Below are 14,302 nucleotides of genomic sequence, written 5' to 3' on the forward strand. Positions count from 1 at the left end.
GCAAGATTAACAATTTAGCATGTCCCAGTCTCCTTAACATCCTTCTACTTGTAGTCATCCCAGGTTATGTATATTTACTTCGTCGCCCACAGATTGAATCTCTCCTATTGAGATCAAATTTCTTTGCTTTCATTTTGGGATGATGCAATGAATTTTGCCTCGTCTCATTTCACTCTAGGTAGATTCACTTCTTGATTAAGTCCTTATGCATCATCACTATGACTAAGTGATATTCATCCTCCACTAGGTTTTCATTGCATGCCTTGCATATCTTCACGTTTTCTTGATGATGCCATTATGCTACCTCAACATCTAACTAGTGTGAGGGAGTTTGAAGATTTGTTAAGGCTCTTCAAGAGCCACTTGGCTCATTGGGGTAGTATCTAGGAGAGCTTCAACAATTCTTCAAACTCACTCACACGAATCAAGCAAGTGTTAGTCAGGCACACATGAAGAGATGCAAGGATTGCAAAGAAAACCTAGTGGAGGATGAATATCACTTACTTATCACATGGTCAACATACAAGGTGAGTTGTGAGAAATATGATATCTTCTTAAACATGCATGATAATGTGAACGTCATACTCGAATTCCCATTGAGAAGGGTGAGTAGATATGTATGTCTAGTATTTTCACATCAAGAATTTAGGGCTTAGGAAGGAATCACAAACAAGGTGATACATATGTTGATTTGGTCTCATAGGCCAAGATGATTATAGGTGTATTCTCATGAACATCTTCTCAACTCCACCTTAATCAATGTTTCAATATAAGTGAAACTAGATTGTATGATCCCAACAAAGGAGAACACTCATGCTTTTGTAAGAGGATCGCCATAAGGCTTGTGATAGCAATTTATGGCCCATAGAAGATGTTTTAAACATATACAAGCGAGAAGAATTAGAGTACAGAAACAAATTTACATGTAAGTGAAATTGATGTATAGAAAAAATAAAGTTCCATGATGTAAATGAGAGAGAGAGAGAGAGAGAGAGAGAGAGAGAGAGAGATTTTATTTCCATGGGAGATTGATTGCAATCTATTGATGGGCCTAGCCAATGATGAGGATAGAACTTGTGTCCTCTCAATTTTATTACCGTTCTCGCGCATAAAATATGACACATGGGACAAAAAAAAACATTTTCACATAGTACATGTAGAATTAAGTAGCGACTTTTGATTTTCCAACGACCCGTTTTTCATGAATCCAACTTCTTCAAGCATAGCATGAGGCAATCATTTTCACGTAGTATGTGTAGAGTTAAGTAGTGAGTCTATGACTCTCCATTTTTCATGACTTTAGTTTCGTCCAAAACTCTCTGAGGCAATCATTATATGATTTGTTTTATGTTGCACTATATTTCTATTGACAAATTTTAATTTCTGTCGGTGGATTACCACTAATAATGTAAAGCATTCCTAAATGGTCAAATTGTGACTTTTGATGCTCAAGAAGTTTACTAGTAGACATAAAATTAGAGGGTGCATGTTGTGATTTTGAGACAAATGTGTGTATGGATCCAACCATATACATATGACAATGTGTGGAAAGCAAACTCAAATGGGGGTAGAAGGTAGAGCATTCATTGTATTAAAAGTATGATACCCAAGCACTCAAACTTGTTCGGAGCAAAGCATCATGCATGCATAATCAGATGGGCTTATTTGCTTGTGCTAAAACACCTGAACCGGTGTTGGTGTTGAAGAAGATGAACATATTTCCCAAATCATGATGAACCTTAACCGCGAAAGGAATTTATTTGATGATGATGCATAGTGTGAAGCAAGCAAAGTCCGTCCAAGCGAGAGTAGATTGCATATTCCAAACCATAGTATGAACCATACGTGAATTCGCGTAAGAAAAACACCCTTAAAGAATGATAAATACCGTACTTTTGGATTAACTATTTATTATGAGGTAAATAAGCCTAAAAAATGGGAAAAAACAAAAAAAAAACACAAGAATGTTTGAATAACATTCGCATTCGTTTTCCAACGTAGGAAAACGAATGTTATGCTAGACGAACACGAATTTTACATACTATGTTCCAAACCATTCTTATATTATAATTTATATTTATGTACATCATACGTTGTTGCCTCCATCCGGCAGGAAGTGCAAAATTTGGAGACCGACGACGACGATGGCCCAATGTGTCCAAAACCGTGGAAGAGAAGCAATGTGTACAGACATACATACATACATATGTACCCTCGCGATTCTGACTGAAGGAAAATCTCCCAAACTCAAAAACAAAGTTCGCGCGCTGGTGGAAGAAGAGCAGCAGCATGAAGACATGCGAGTCTAAGACTACATATTCGTGGCAGAATGCTGCGAATCAGAAATTACAGGAGGAAGGACGGGTTATGGCGTCTCTTTTCAGAGACATTAGACTGCGCTGTAACATGCACAGACACTGGTACTTGATCAACAATAATTTATTCTGCAATCATTCATCCACATGGATGCCAGATGTATTAGTCCGCCGGTAATATGTAAACAAGTGTTTATGAGTTTCTGTATCTTCGATGCAGGCTGTGTTCAGCATGGATATGGGCGAGAGGCACTCAGCCATCTTGACCGAATGCACCTCGAGGGCTTTGTGCCAAATGATGTAACCTTTGTGAGCATCTTGAAAGCTTGTGGTATGATTGAAGGAGCCACGAAAGGTAAAGAATTCCATACAAGAAACGCTAAAGAGATTGTTTTAGAGAAAAACAATATACTTGGAACCGCATTGGTGGATATGTATGCAAAATGTGGCATGGTTTCTAAGGCACATCGAGTTTTTGATGAGCTTCCAGTTCGAGATGTGGTGTCTTGGACTGCACTAGTGGCAGGATATACCCAACATGGTCTTGGAGAAGAAGCTCTCCAATGTTTCCAGCAGATGAACTGTGAGGGGGTTTCTCCCAATGCGGTGACATTGTCATGCATTCGCATGTGCAAATAAGAAATCTTCCTTATTAATTAAATATATATATATATATATTCCGGTGGGGACGCGACACATACGATAAAATGCCATTATGATTAGAGCTGTCACGGGGAACTTCTTTCAACACTATTACTATTAGAGTTCTACTTCTTTATATCTTAAACACTAATTAGCTGATGTAAAATAACATTCAAAAACGTCAAATGAATTTTGATAACTAGTCCACATAGCATGACATGGAACTCCTCCATTATAGCTTTCAACTAGCAATTATTTATGGTTAAAGTTGAGATGACAGTTGGTCAGAAAGCTGATTGACGTGAGTGAAGCCTTTGCCTAAAGTGGAGAAGGAGTTATTGAGTCTTCCGGGGTTGAAGCTGATAGTGGAGAAGGAGCCAGAAGAATTTGTAGGAGGATCTCCATCAAATGAAGAGGTGATGATATCAACTCAGCAATAATGACAAGACTGAGGCTAATTTAATTCTATCTATGAGTTTTTTGTCAGAGGCAAATAACGTATTATAAAGTTTCACTCTATGGAAATCGGAAACATAAAGAGAATGAACTGCTAGATATCTTCTTCTGTCTCACGAATAATCTGAGTAAAGTGGGTTGCATATATTAATCAAGTACTTAACTTATGAGAAGAAGAAGGAGAAAACAATTGCAGCAGGCACCATTGAAAGCAAGGCATGGTAAAATGTATGAGTGGAACATAGCTAATACCGTAGAAATGCATAAAGGATTACACAAAGAGGAAATTGATGTAGTTGCCAGCTTGAAGGCTTGTGCTCGAAAAAAGAATCTGCTTGAGGGATGCAAAATACATGGTCATGTTGTTGTAATGGGTTTTCTTGAGAAGAACATTTTCATAGGCAGTGCATTAGTGAGCATGTATGCCAAGTGTGCTGCTCTCACAATGGCCCAAGAATTGTTCGATAAGCTCTTGGTTCGGGACATTGTCTCCTGGACTGCACTGATTGGAGGATATGCTCAATATGGGTGCTTTAATGAAGCACTGTACTGTTTCAAAAGGATGCAATGTGAAGGCCTGTTCCCTAATGCAGTGACCTTTTGTTGCATCCTAAAAGCTTGTGGCATCATAAGAGCTTCTCATAAGGGCAAGGAAATACATGCTGAGATTGCTCATCTTAAGTTACTCACTGGGAACGTTATACTTGGCACTGCATTGGTTGATATGTATGCAAAATGTGGTGAGCTTGTGGATGCTCGACAAGTCTTTGATGAGCTTCATGAAAAGGATGTTGTCTCATGGACAGCGCTTATGACAGGGTATGTACAGCATGGGCGTAGCAAGAAAGCGTTGAAATGTTTCGAACAGCTGCAGCAGACGGGTATTTCCCCTAATGCTATGACCTTTGCTTGCATCTTGCAAGCCTGTGGAAGCATAGGAGCAAATGAGAAAGGTGAAGAAATACATCTCGAAATCCTTAAAGAAAACCTTTTAGGAAAAGACAATGTTCTTGGTATAGCATTGGTAGATATGTATGCAAAATGTGGTCAACTTGTGAAGGCACAAGATGTTTTTGACAACCTTCCAGTCCGCAATATTGTTTCATATTCTGTGCTAATCACAGGATATTGCCTGAATGGGTATGGTGAAGAAGCACTTCATCTCTTTGAAAAGATGCAACAAGAAGGCATCTTTCCAAATGCAGTGACTCTAGCTTCCAGCTTGAAAGCCTGTGGCAGTATAAGAGAAACTAGGAAGGGTAGAGAAATACATGCTGAGATTGCCAGGAGAGGGCTATGGGAGGTTGATTGTGTGCTTGACAATTCTCTGATAGAAATGTATATGAAATGTAATGCACTCACAATAGCACATGAATTGTTCAATGAACTTTCAGTTCGGAATTTGGTCTCTTGGAATATATTAATCTCAGGCCATTACCTACATGGGCATTGTAAAGAAGCACTTGATTTTTATAGACAAATGCAAATGGAAGGTCAGTTTCCTGATGAAGTGACATTTCGCTGTGTTTTGCAAGTCTGTGGTGACATTGGAGTGAGGATGAAGGGTAAACAGTTACATATACAGATCCTTGGAGGGGGTTTCCTTGGTGTCCTTGGGATTGCATTAATGAATATGTATGTGAAATGTGGCACAGTCGTGAGTGCCAAAGCAGTGTTTGATGAGCTTATTGCTCGAGATGCAGGTTGGAATGCACTGATCGTGGGATACTGTGACCTTGAATATGGTGAACAAGCCGTGGATTGTTTCAGACGTATGTTAGTTGAAGGTTTCTATTGGGATGCTATTACCTTCGCTTGTGTATTGAAAGCTTGTGGTATTTTAAGAGCATCTCAAACGGGCCGAGAAATACATTCCCTAGTTGTCATTGAGGGATGGCTGGAAAAAGACATTGTGCTTGGTACTGCTCTGGTTGATATGTATATAAGATGTGGCTTACTTGAGATAGCACAGCAAGTCTTTAATGAACTTCCAATTCTGGATAAAGTTTCGTGGACTGCTGTAATTTTGGCATATTCTCAACATGGACATAGTATGGAAGCACTAGACTGTTTCAACCAGATGCAATTTGAAGGTTTATCTCCGGATGCTGTAACATTTTCCTCCATCTTGAAGGTTTGCAGTAGCATTGGAGCACTTGAGAAAGGTGAAGAAATTCATGCTAATATTGTTAGAGAAGGCATTCTTGGGAAAGATAGTGTACTTGGAGTTGGATTGGTACATATGTATGCTAGATGCAATGCCCTTTTGAAAGCGGAACAAGTCTTTAACATGCTACCTATTCAGGATGTAGTTTCTTGGACTGCACTAATTTCAGGATATGCCCAGAATGGAGAGCATGAAATAGTTTTTAAGTTGTTTAACAAAATGGTAGGAGAAGGTATAAAGCCAAATTTAGTTACATTTATTGTTATTCTTAATGCATGTAGTTTCTTAGGCTTGTTAGATAAAGGCAGGATGTACTTTGAAACCATGGGCATAAACTATGGTATCTGTCCAACGTTAGAGCATTATACTTGCATTGTGGATCTTCTTGGACGAATAGGGTACTTTGAGAGTGCAATGAAAGCCATTCAAGGGATGCCAAGTTGTGACCATCTTCCAATGTGGTTTGCTTTACTGGGTGCTTCTGAAAAATTGGGAAATGTGCAGCTTGGAAGATTAGTTTTCAAACATGTGGTTCGACTGGACAAATCGGGCAATAGGTCTGGTTTGGCATACACTTATATGAATAATATATTATGCACCTTCTGATAATTTCATGTGAGGTATATAGTCTTTGTATATTTATGTATCAAATTTGAGTGAAAAGCATGGTAACCATACGGTGGTTCTTCAGTGCTAATTATTGTCATTTACTTTGACATGATTTATAAACATGAAAATCCAATCCATGGTTCCTCATTTTGGACAGCTAGTATTGCATATGAGAATGTTGGGGAAGCGCAAGACAATACCACTTTTCCACATGGAAGCTATAACAAATATTTTCCCCACTTGTGTTGTAAAATTGAAGATAGTAATAAAAAACAAATGCTAATCTTGACAGCAATTTAGCAAGAAACTCCACACTTGGACACTAATTAGATCAAAGAGATATGAGATTTATGTGGAAAACCCCAATGTGGGGAAAAACCACGGAACCGTTCACAACGGCACTAAAACTCTACTAATAAACAATAATACAGTGGGTACAACAAGTTTTCATCTGTAGTTCAAAACTAGCGGCTTTACAATCTTCAAGGTAAATCCTTGGATTAACAAATCATCACATATAGTGGCAAATTTCACAAATTCATAAATTCTGAGATCGTTTGATTATCGAGCCGCAAGAATAGTGGTTGGATACTCTACTTCAATCTTTTATCCCTCTCTTTTGTTTCTTTCTTGCTCCATGTTCTCTTTTTTTTAGCGTGTTCTCAAAAAACAGAAATAGTAATAAATAAGGGCTATGTTTCTAAAAAACCCTTTTATTACTCCTAAGAAAAAAAACCTATAAGTAGAAACTTTATTTGAGCCCTTTTCATACTAATTTCAACTCGTTACAACATACACATCCACATGCTAATGTGGCTAAAAACAAAAAACATAGACCCAATGAAATGTTTGGACCTCTTCTTCTAGGTAGGAGGGAAGAACCCAACAGAGAATTAGATAGCATGATTGTGGTTTACATTGTCATCAACTTAGTAGAGAATACTAGAAGAGTAGGAGCAAGAAAACATGAGATGACTACTAAATAATAAAGAAGTTACGAATTCATGATATTTACACTGCAACAAAGGGCGTGAGAATTGGAGAAACTTGTTAGGTAGATACACAACTGGAGTTGAATTGAAATGCTAGACTAATGTTATAAATCTCCTTTATGAATTTGCCATATCACACATGGGACAATTCTAAAACATTATCAATGCAACCATTACTTTTATGCCCATAGATGATGTGCAATAGTTTGAGAACATTCCTAATTTAGTTGCCATTTTGTTACTAGTTGCATGTGGGTTATTTATGAAAGACAAAAACAGTGACAAAATACAATTGATATTTGTATTGCCGTAAAAAAATGCACATCCTTGGGTCGATTCCTCTTGCATACTCATACTCCCATACCTTACCTCCCTAATTCTCCAATCACTTTACATAGTTGTTGCAAACGTTAAACTTGAGTAATAAGGTAATATTAATGGCGTTGAAAACTCTAGCTCATGGTGACGAATAACCTTTTCCCCAACAAATAAAAAAACTTGTTAACTTCAACACCTAAAGATTTTTGGAATAAAAAATTTGCATTTACTCACGCTCTCTAGTCTATGTCGTCCTCAAGCTTGCTTTTTTCTTCATGTCTCTCGCCCTGAGTTTCAGAATCATGATTTTCAAATTCTATATGAAACCTAACATCGTTAGCTTCCATTCGCATGTTTCAACACAAAACTCCGATATCACACGAGCCAGGTATGAACATTTTTATTTAGTTTTTCAAATTATATATCAAACCTAACATCGTTAGCTTCGATTCACATGTTTTAACACAACAATCCGATATTACACGTGCCAGGTATGAACATTTTCATTTACTCACGCTCTCATCTCTACGTCGTCCTCAACTTTTCTTTTTTGTTCATGTATGGCTCGTGTGATATAGGATTTTAGTGTTCAAACATGTGAATCGAAGCTAACAACATTAGCTATGATATGAAATTAAAAAATCAAGATTTTGAAACTCAGGTCGAGAGACATGAAGAAATTAGCACATTAGAGGAGGGATTGGAGAAGAGCCTGTTCGGGAATTCAAATGTTCATACCTGGCTCGTGTGATATCGGATTTTTGTGTTCAAACATACGAATCGAGGCTAACAACACTAACTATCATATGGAATTAAAAAATCAAGAATTTGAAACTTAGGTCGAGAGACATGAACAAATTAGCAAATTAAAGGAGGGAGTGGAGAAGAGCCTGTTCGGATATGAAAATGTTCATACCTGGATCGTGTGATATTGGATTTTTGTGTTCGAACATGCAAATCAGAGCGCACAACTCTAGCTATGATATGGAATTAGAAATTCAAGATTTTGAAACTTAGGTCGATAGACATGAAGAAATTAGCAAATTTGAGGAGGGAGTTGAGAAGAGCGCGTGAGTAAATTCAAATGTTAATACATGGCTCGTGTCATATCGGATTTTTGTGTTCAAAGATGCGAATCGAAGCTAACAATACTAGCTACCATATGGATTTAAAAAATCAAGAATTTGAAACTCAGGTCGAGAGACATGAAGAAATTAGCAAATTTGAGGAGGGAGTTGAGAAGAGGGCATGAGTAAATTGAAATGTTCATACCTGGCTCGAGTGATATCGGATTTTTGTGTTCAAATATGCGAATCGAAGCTAACAACACTAGCTATGATGTGGATTTAAAAAATGAAGAATTTGAAACTCAGATCGAGAGACATGAACAAATTAGAAAATTTGAGGAGAGAGTTGAGAAGAGCTCGTGAGTAAATTGAAATGTTCATACCTGCCTCGTGTGATTTCGAATTATTGTGTTTAAAGATGCAAATCGAAGCTCACAACACTAGCTATGATATGGAATTGGAAAATCAAGAATTTGAAACTCAGGTCGAGAGACATGAAGAAATTAACAAATTTGAGGAGGTAGTGGAGAAGAGCTCGTTAAGGAATGAAAATGTTCATACCTGGCTCGTGTGATATCGGATTTTAATGTTCAAACATGCGAATTAAAGCTAACAACACTAGCTATGATATGAAGTTAAAAAATCAAGAATTTGAAACTCAGGTCGAGAGACATGAAGTAATTAGCAAATTAAAGGAGGGAGTGGAGAAGAGCCTGTTTGGAAATGAAAATGTTCATACCTGGATCGTGTGATATCGGATTTTTGTGTTCAAACATGCGAATCGAAGCTAACAACACTAGCTATGATATGGATTTAAAAAATAAATTTTTTTTTGAAACTCAGGTCGAGAGACATGAAGAAATTAGCAAATTTGAGGAGGGAGTTGAGAAGAGGGCGTGAGTAAATTCAAATGTTAATACCTGGCTCGTGTGATATCGGATTTTAATGTTCAAACATGCGAATCGAAGCTAACAACACTAGCTATCATATGGATTTCAAAAATCAAGAATTTGAAACTCAGGTCGAGAGACATGAAGAAATTAGCAAACTTGAGGAGGGAGTGGAGAAGAGCCTGTTCGGAAATGAAAATGTTCATACCTAAATCGTGTGATATTAGATTTTTGTGTTCAAACATGCAAATCGAAGCGCAGAAACACTAGCTATGATATGGAATTAGAAATTCAAGATTTTGAAACTCAGGTCGAGAGACATGAAGAAATTAGCAAATTTGAGGAGGGAGTTGAGGAGGGAGTGGAGAAGAGCCTGTTCGGGAATTCAAATGTTCATACCTGGCTCGTGTGATATCGGATTTCTGTGTTCAAACATGGGAATCTAAGCTAACAACACTAGCTATGATATGGATTTAAAAAATCAAGATTTTGAAACTCAGGTCGAGAAACATGAAGAAATTAGCAAATTTGAGGAGGGAGTTGAGAAGAGCTCGTGAGTAAATTGAAATGTTCATACCTGGCTCGTGTGATCCCGGATTGTTGTGTTCAAAGATGCGAATCGAAGCTCACAACACTAGCTATGATATGGGATTAAAAAATCAAGAATTTGAAACTCAGGTCGAGAGACATGAAGAAATTAGCAAATTTGAGGAGGTAGTGGAGAAGAGCTCGTTGAGAAATGAAAGTGTTCATACCTGGCTCATGTGATATCGGATTTTTGTGTTCAAACATGCGAATCGAAGCTAACAACACTAGCTATGATATGAAATTAAAAAATCAAGAATTTGAAACTCAGGTCGAGGGACATGAAGAAATTAGAAAATTAGAGGAGGGAGTGGAGAAAAGCCTGTTTGGAAATGAGAATGTTCATACATAGCTCATGTGATATCGGATTTTAGTGTTCAAACATGGGAATCGAAGCTAACAACACTAGCTATGATATGTAAATAAAAAATCAAGAATTTGTAACTCAGGTCGAGAAGCATGAAAAAATTAGCAAATTTGAGGAGGGAGTTGAGAAGAGGGCGTGAGTAAATTCAAATGTTCATACCTGGCTCGTGTGATATCAGATTTTAGTGTTCAAACATGCGAATCGAAGCTAACAACGCTAGCTATGATATGGATTTTAAAAATCAAGATTTTTAAACTCAGGTCGAGAGACATGATGAATTTTGCAAATTTGAGGAGGGAGTTGAGAAGAGCTCGTGACTAAAGTGGAATGTTCATACCTGGCTCGTGTGATCCCGGATTGTCGTGTTCAGAGATGCGAATCGATGCTCACAACACTAGCTATGATATGGAATTAAAAAATCTAGAATTTGAAGAAATTAGCAAATTTGAGGAGGTAGCGGAGAAGAGTTCGTTAAGAAATGAAAATGTTCATACCTGGCTCGTGTGATATCGGATTTTAGTGTTGCAACATGCGAATCGAAGCTAACAACACTAGCTATGATATGGATTTTAAAAATCTAAAATTTTAAACTCAGGTCGAGAGACATGAAGAAATTAGCAAATTATTGAGGGAGTGGAGAAGAGCCTGTTTGGAAATGAAAATGTTCATACCTGGATCGTGTGATATCGAATTTTTGTGTTCAAACATGCAAATCGAAGGTAATAACACTAGCTATTCTATGGAATTAAAAAATCGACAATTTGAAACTCAGGTCGAGAGACATGAAGAAATTAGCAAATTTGAGGAGGGAGTTGAGAATAGGGCGTGAGTAAATTCAAATGTTCATACCTGGCTCGTGTGATATCGGATTTTAGTGTTCAAACATGCGAATCGAAGCTAACATCACTAGCTATGATATGGATTTAAAAAATCAAGATTTTGAAACTCAGGTCGAGAGACATGAAGAAATTAGCAAAATTGAGGAGGGAGTTGAGAAGAGCTCGTGCGTAAATTGAAATGTTCATACCTGGCTCGTTTGATCGTGGATTGTTGTGTTCAAAGATGTGAATCGAAGCTCACAACACTAGCTATGATATGGAATTAAAAAATCTAGAAGTTAACAAATTTGAGGAGGGAGTTGAGAAGAGAGCGTGAGTAAATTCAAATGTTCACACCTGGCTCGTGTTATATCGGATTTTAGTGTTCAAACATGTGAATCGAAGCTAACAACACTAGTTATGATATGGATTTAAAAAATCAAGATTTTGAAACTTAGGTCGAGAGACATGAAGAAATTAGCAAATTTGAGGGGGGAGTTGAGATGAGCGCGTGAGTAAATTAAAATGTTAATACCTCTCTCTTGTGATATCGGACTTTTGTGTTCAAACATGCGAATCGAAGCTAACAATACTAGCTATTATATGGAATTAAAAAATCTAGAATTTGAAACTCAGGTCGAGAGACATGAAGAAATTAGCAAATTTGAGGAGGGAGTTGAGAAGAGGGCGTGAGTAAATTCAAATGTTCATACCTGGCTCGTGTGATATCAGATTTTAGTGTTCAAACATGCGAATCGAAGCTAACATCACTAGCTATGATATGGATTTCAAAAATCAAGATTTTGAAACTCAGGTCGAGAGACATGAAGAAATTAGCAAAATTGAGGAGGGAGTTGAGAAGAGCTCGTGCGTAAATTGAAATATTCATACCTGGCTCGTGTGATCCCGGATTGTTGTGTTCAAAGCTGCGAATCGAAGCTCACAACACTAGCTATGATATGGAATTAAAAAATCAAGAATTTGAAACTCAGGTCGAGAGACATGAAGAAATTAGCAAATTTGAGGAGGTAGTGGAGAAGAGCTCGTTAAGAAATGAAAATGTTGATACCTGGGTCATGTGATATCGGATTTTAGTGTTCAAACATGCGAATCGAAGCTAACAAGACTAGCTATGATATGAAATTAAAAAATGAAGAGTTTGAAACTCAGGTCGAGAGACATGAAGAAATTAGCAAATTAGAGGAGGGAGTGGAGAAGAGCCTGTTTGGAAATGAAAATGTTCATACCTGGATCGTGTGATATCGGATTTTAGTGTTCAAACATGCGAATCGAAGCTAACAACACTAGCTATGATATGGAATTAAAAAATTAAGATTTTGAAACTCAGGTCCAGAGACATGAAGAAATTAGCAAATTTGAGGAGGTAGTAGAGAAGAGCTCGTGAGTAAATTGAAATGTTCATACCTGGCTCGTGTGATCCCGGATTGTTGTGTTCAAATATGCGAATCGAAGGTCACAACACTAGCTATGATATGGAATTAAAAAATCAAGAATTTGAAAGTCAGGTCGAGAGACATGAAGGAATTAGCAAATTTGAGGAGGTAGTGGAGAAGAGCTCATTAAAAAATGAAAATGTTGATGCCTGGCTAATGTGATATCGGATTTTAGTGTTCAAACATTCGAATTGAAGCTAACAAAACTAGATATTATATGAAACTAAAAAATCAAGAATTTGAAACTCAAGTCGAGAGACATGAAGAAATTAGCAAATTTGAGGAGGTAGCGGAGAAGAGTTCGTTAAGAAATGAAAATGTTCATACCTGCCTCGTGTGATATCGGATTTTAGTGTTCAAACATGCGAATCAAAGCTAACAACACTAGCTATGATATGGATTTTAAAAATAAAGATTTTTAAACTCAGGTCTAGAGACATGAAGAAATTAGCAAATTATTGAGGGAGTGGAGAAGAGCATGTTTGGAAATGAAAATGTTCATACCTGGCTCGTGTGATATCGGATTTTAGTGTTCAAACATGCGAACCGAAGCTAACATCACTAGCTATGATATGGATTTAAAAAATCAAGATTTTGAAACTTAGGTCGAGAGACATGAAGAAATTAGAAAATTTGAGGGGGGAGTTTAGAAGAGCGCGTGAGTAAATTGAAATGTTAATACCTGTCTCGTGTGATATCGGATTTTTGTGTTCAAACATGCGAATCGAGGCTAACAATACTAGCTATTATATGGAAATAAAAAATCAAGAAATTAACAAATTTGAGGAGGGAGTTGAGAAGAGAGCGTGAGTAAATTCAAATGTTCACACCTGGCTCGTGTTATATCGGATTTTAGTGTTCAAACATGTGAATCGAAGCTAACAACACTAGTTATGATATGGATTTAAAAAATCAAGATTTTGAAACTTAGGTCGAGAGACATGAAGAAATTAGCAAATTTGAGGGGGGAGTTGAGATGAGCGCGTGAGTAAATTAAAATGTTAATACCTCTCTCTTGTGATATCGGACTTTTGTGTTCAAACATGCGAATCGAAGCTAACAATACTAGCTATTATATGGAATTAAAAAATCTAGAATTTGAAACTCAGGTCGAGAGACATGAAGAAATTAGCAAATTTGAGGAGGGAGTTGAGAAGAGGGCGTGAGTAAATTCAAATGTTCATACCTGGCTCGTGTGATATCAGATTTTAGTGTTCAAACATGCGAATCGAAGCTAACATCACTAGCTATGATATCGATTTCCAAAATCAAGATTTTGAAACTTAGGTCGAGAGACATGAAGAAATTAGCAAATTTGAGGGGGGAGTTGAGATGAGCACGTGAGTAAATTAAAATGTTAATACCTCTCTCTTGTGATATCGGACTTTTGTGTTTAAACATGCGAATCGAAGCTAACAATACTAGCTATTATATGGAATTAAAAAATCTAGAATTTGAAACTCAGGTCGAGAGACATGAAGAAATTAGCAAATTTGAGGAGGGAGTTGAGAAGAGGGCGTGAGTAAATTCAAATGTTCATACCTGGCTCGTGTGATATCAGATTTTAGTGTTCAAACATGCGAATCGAAGCTAACATCACTAGCTATGATATGGATTTAAAA

At 37.2% G+C, this 14,302-nt stretch overlaps 1 protein-coding gene across 3 annotated transcripts; it reads left to right on the plus strand.

Annotated features, from left to right (window-relative positions):
* Window positions 1-2,244: 2,244 nt before the first annotated feature.
* LOC147853412 (pentatricopeptide repeat-containing protein At4g13650-like) lies at window positions 2,245-6,216 on the plus strand. Of its 3 annotated transcripts, none has more exons than XM_087333657.1 (3): window positions 2,245-2,670; window positions 2,778-3,117; window positions 3,392-6,216. In XM_087333657.1, exon 3 carries the CDS (start codon window positions 3,580-3,582, stop codon window positions 6,184-6,186), a length of 2,607 nt encoding a protein of 868 aa, XP_087189783.1. In that variant the 5' UTR covers window positions 2,245-2,670; window positions 2,778-3,117; window positions 3,392-3,579; the 3' UTR covers window positions 6,187-6,216. The 3 variants fall into 3 exon arrangements, with proteins under 3 accessions (XP_087189783.1, XP_087189782.1, XP_087189780.1); XM_087333656.1 differs by having other exon boundaries at window positions 2,245-2,420; window positions 2,536-3,117; XM_087333654.1 differs by having other exon boundaries at window positions 2,245-3,117.
* The last annotated feature ends 8,086 nt before the right edge of the window (window positions 6,217-14,302 follow it).

Source organism: Azolla caroliniana, unplaced genomic scaffold (assembly GCF_043228905.1).
Source record: "Azolla caroliniana isolate FFs.n. ecotype wild unplaced genomic scaffold, voAzoCaro1.0.p SCAF_17, whole genome shotgun sequence".
Lineage (NCBI taxonomy): Eukaryota > Viridiplantae > Streptophyta > Polypodiopsida > Salviniales > Salviniaceae > Azolla > Azolla caroliniana.

Excerpts from the sequence above, each read along its gene's own strand:
- LOC147853412 (XM_087333654.1), top strand. The coding sequence starts at position 3,580 with ATGAGAAGAAGAAGGAGAAAACAATTGCAGCAGGCACCATTGAAAGCA.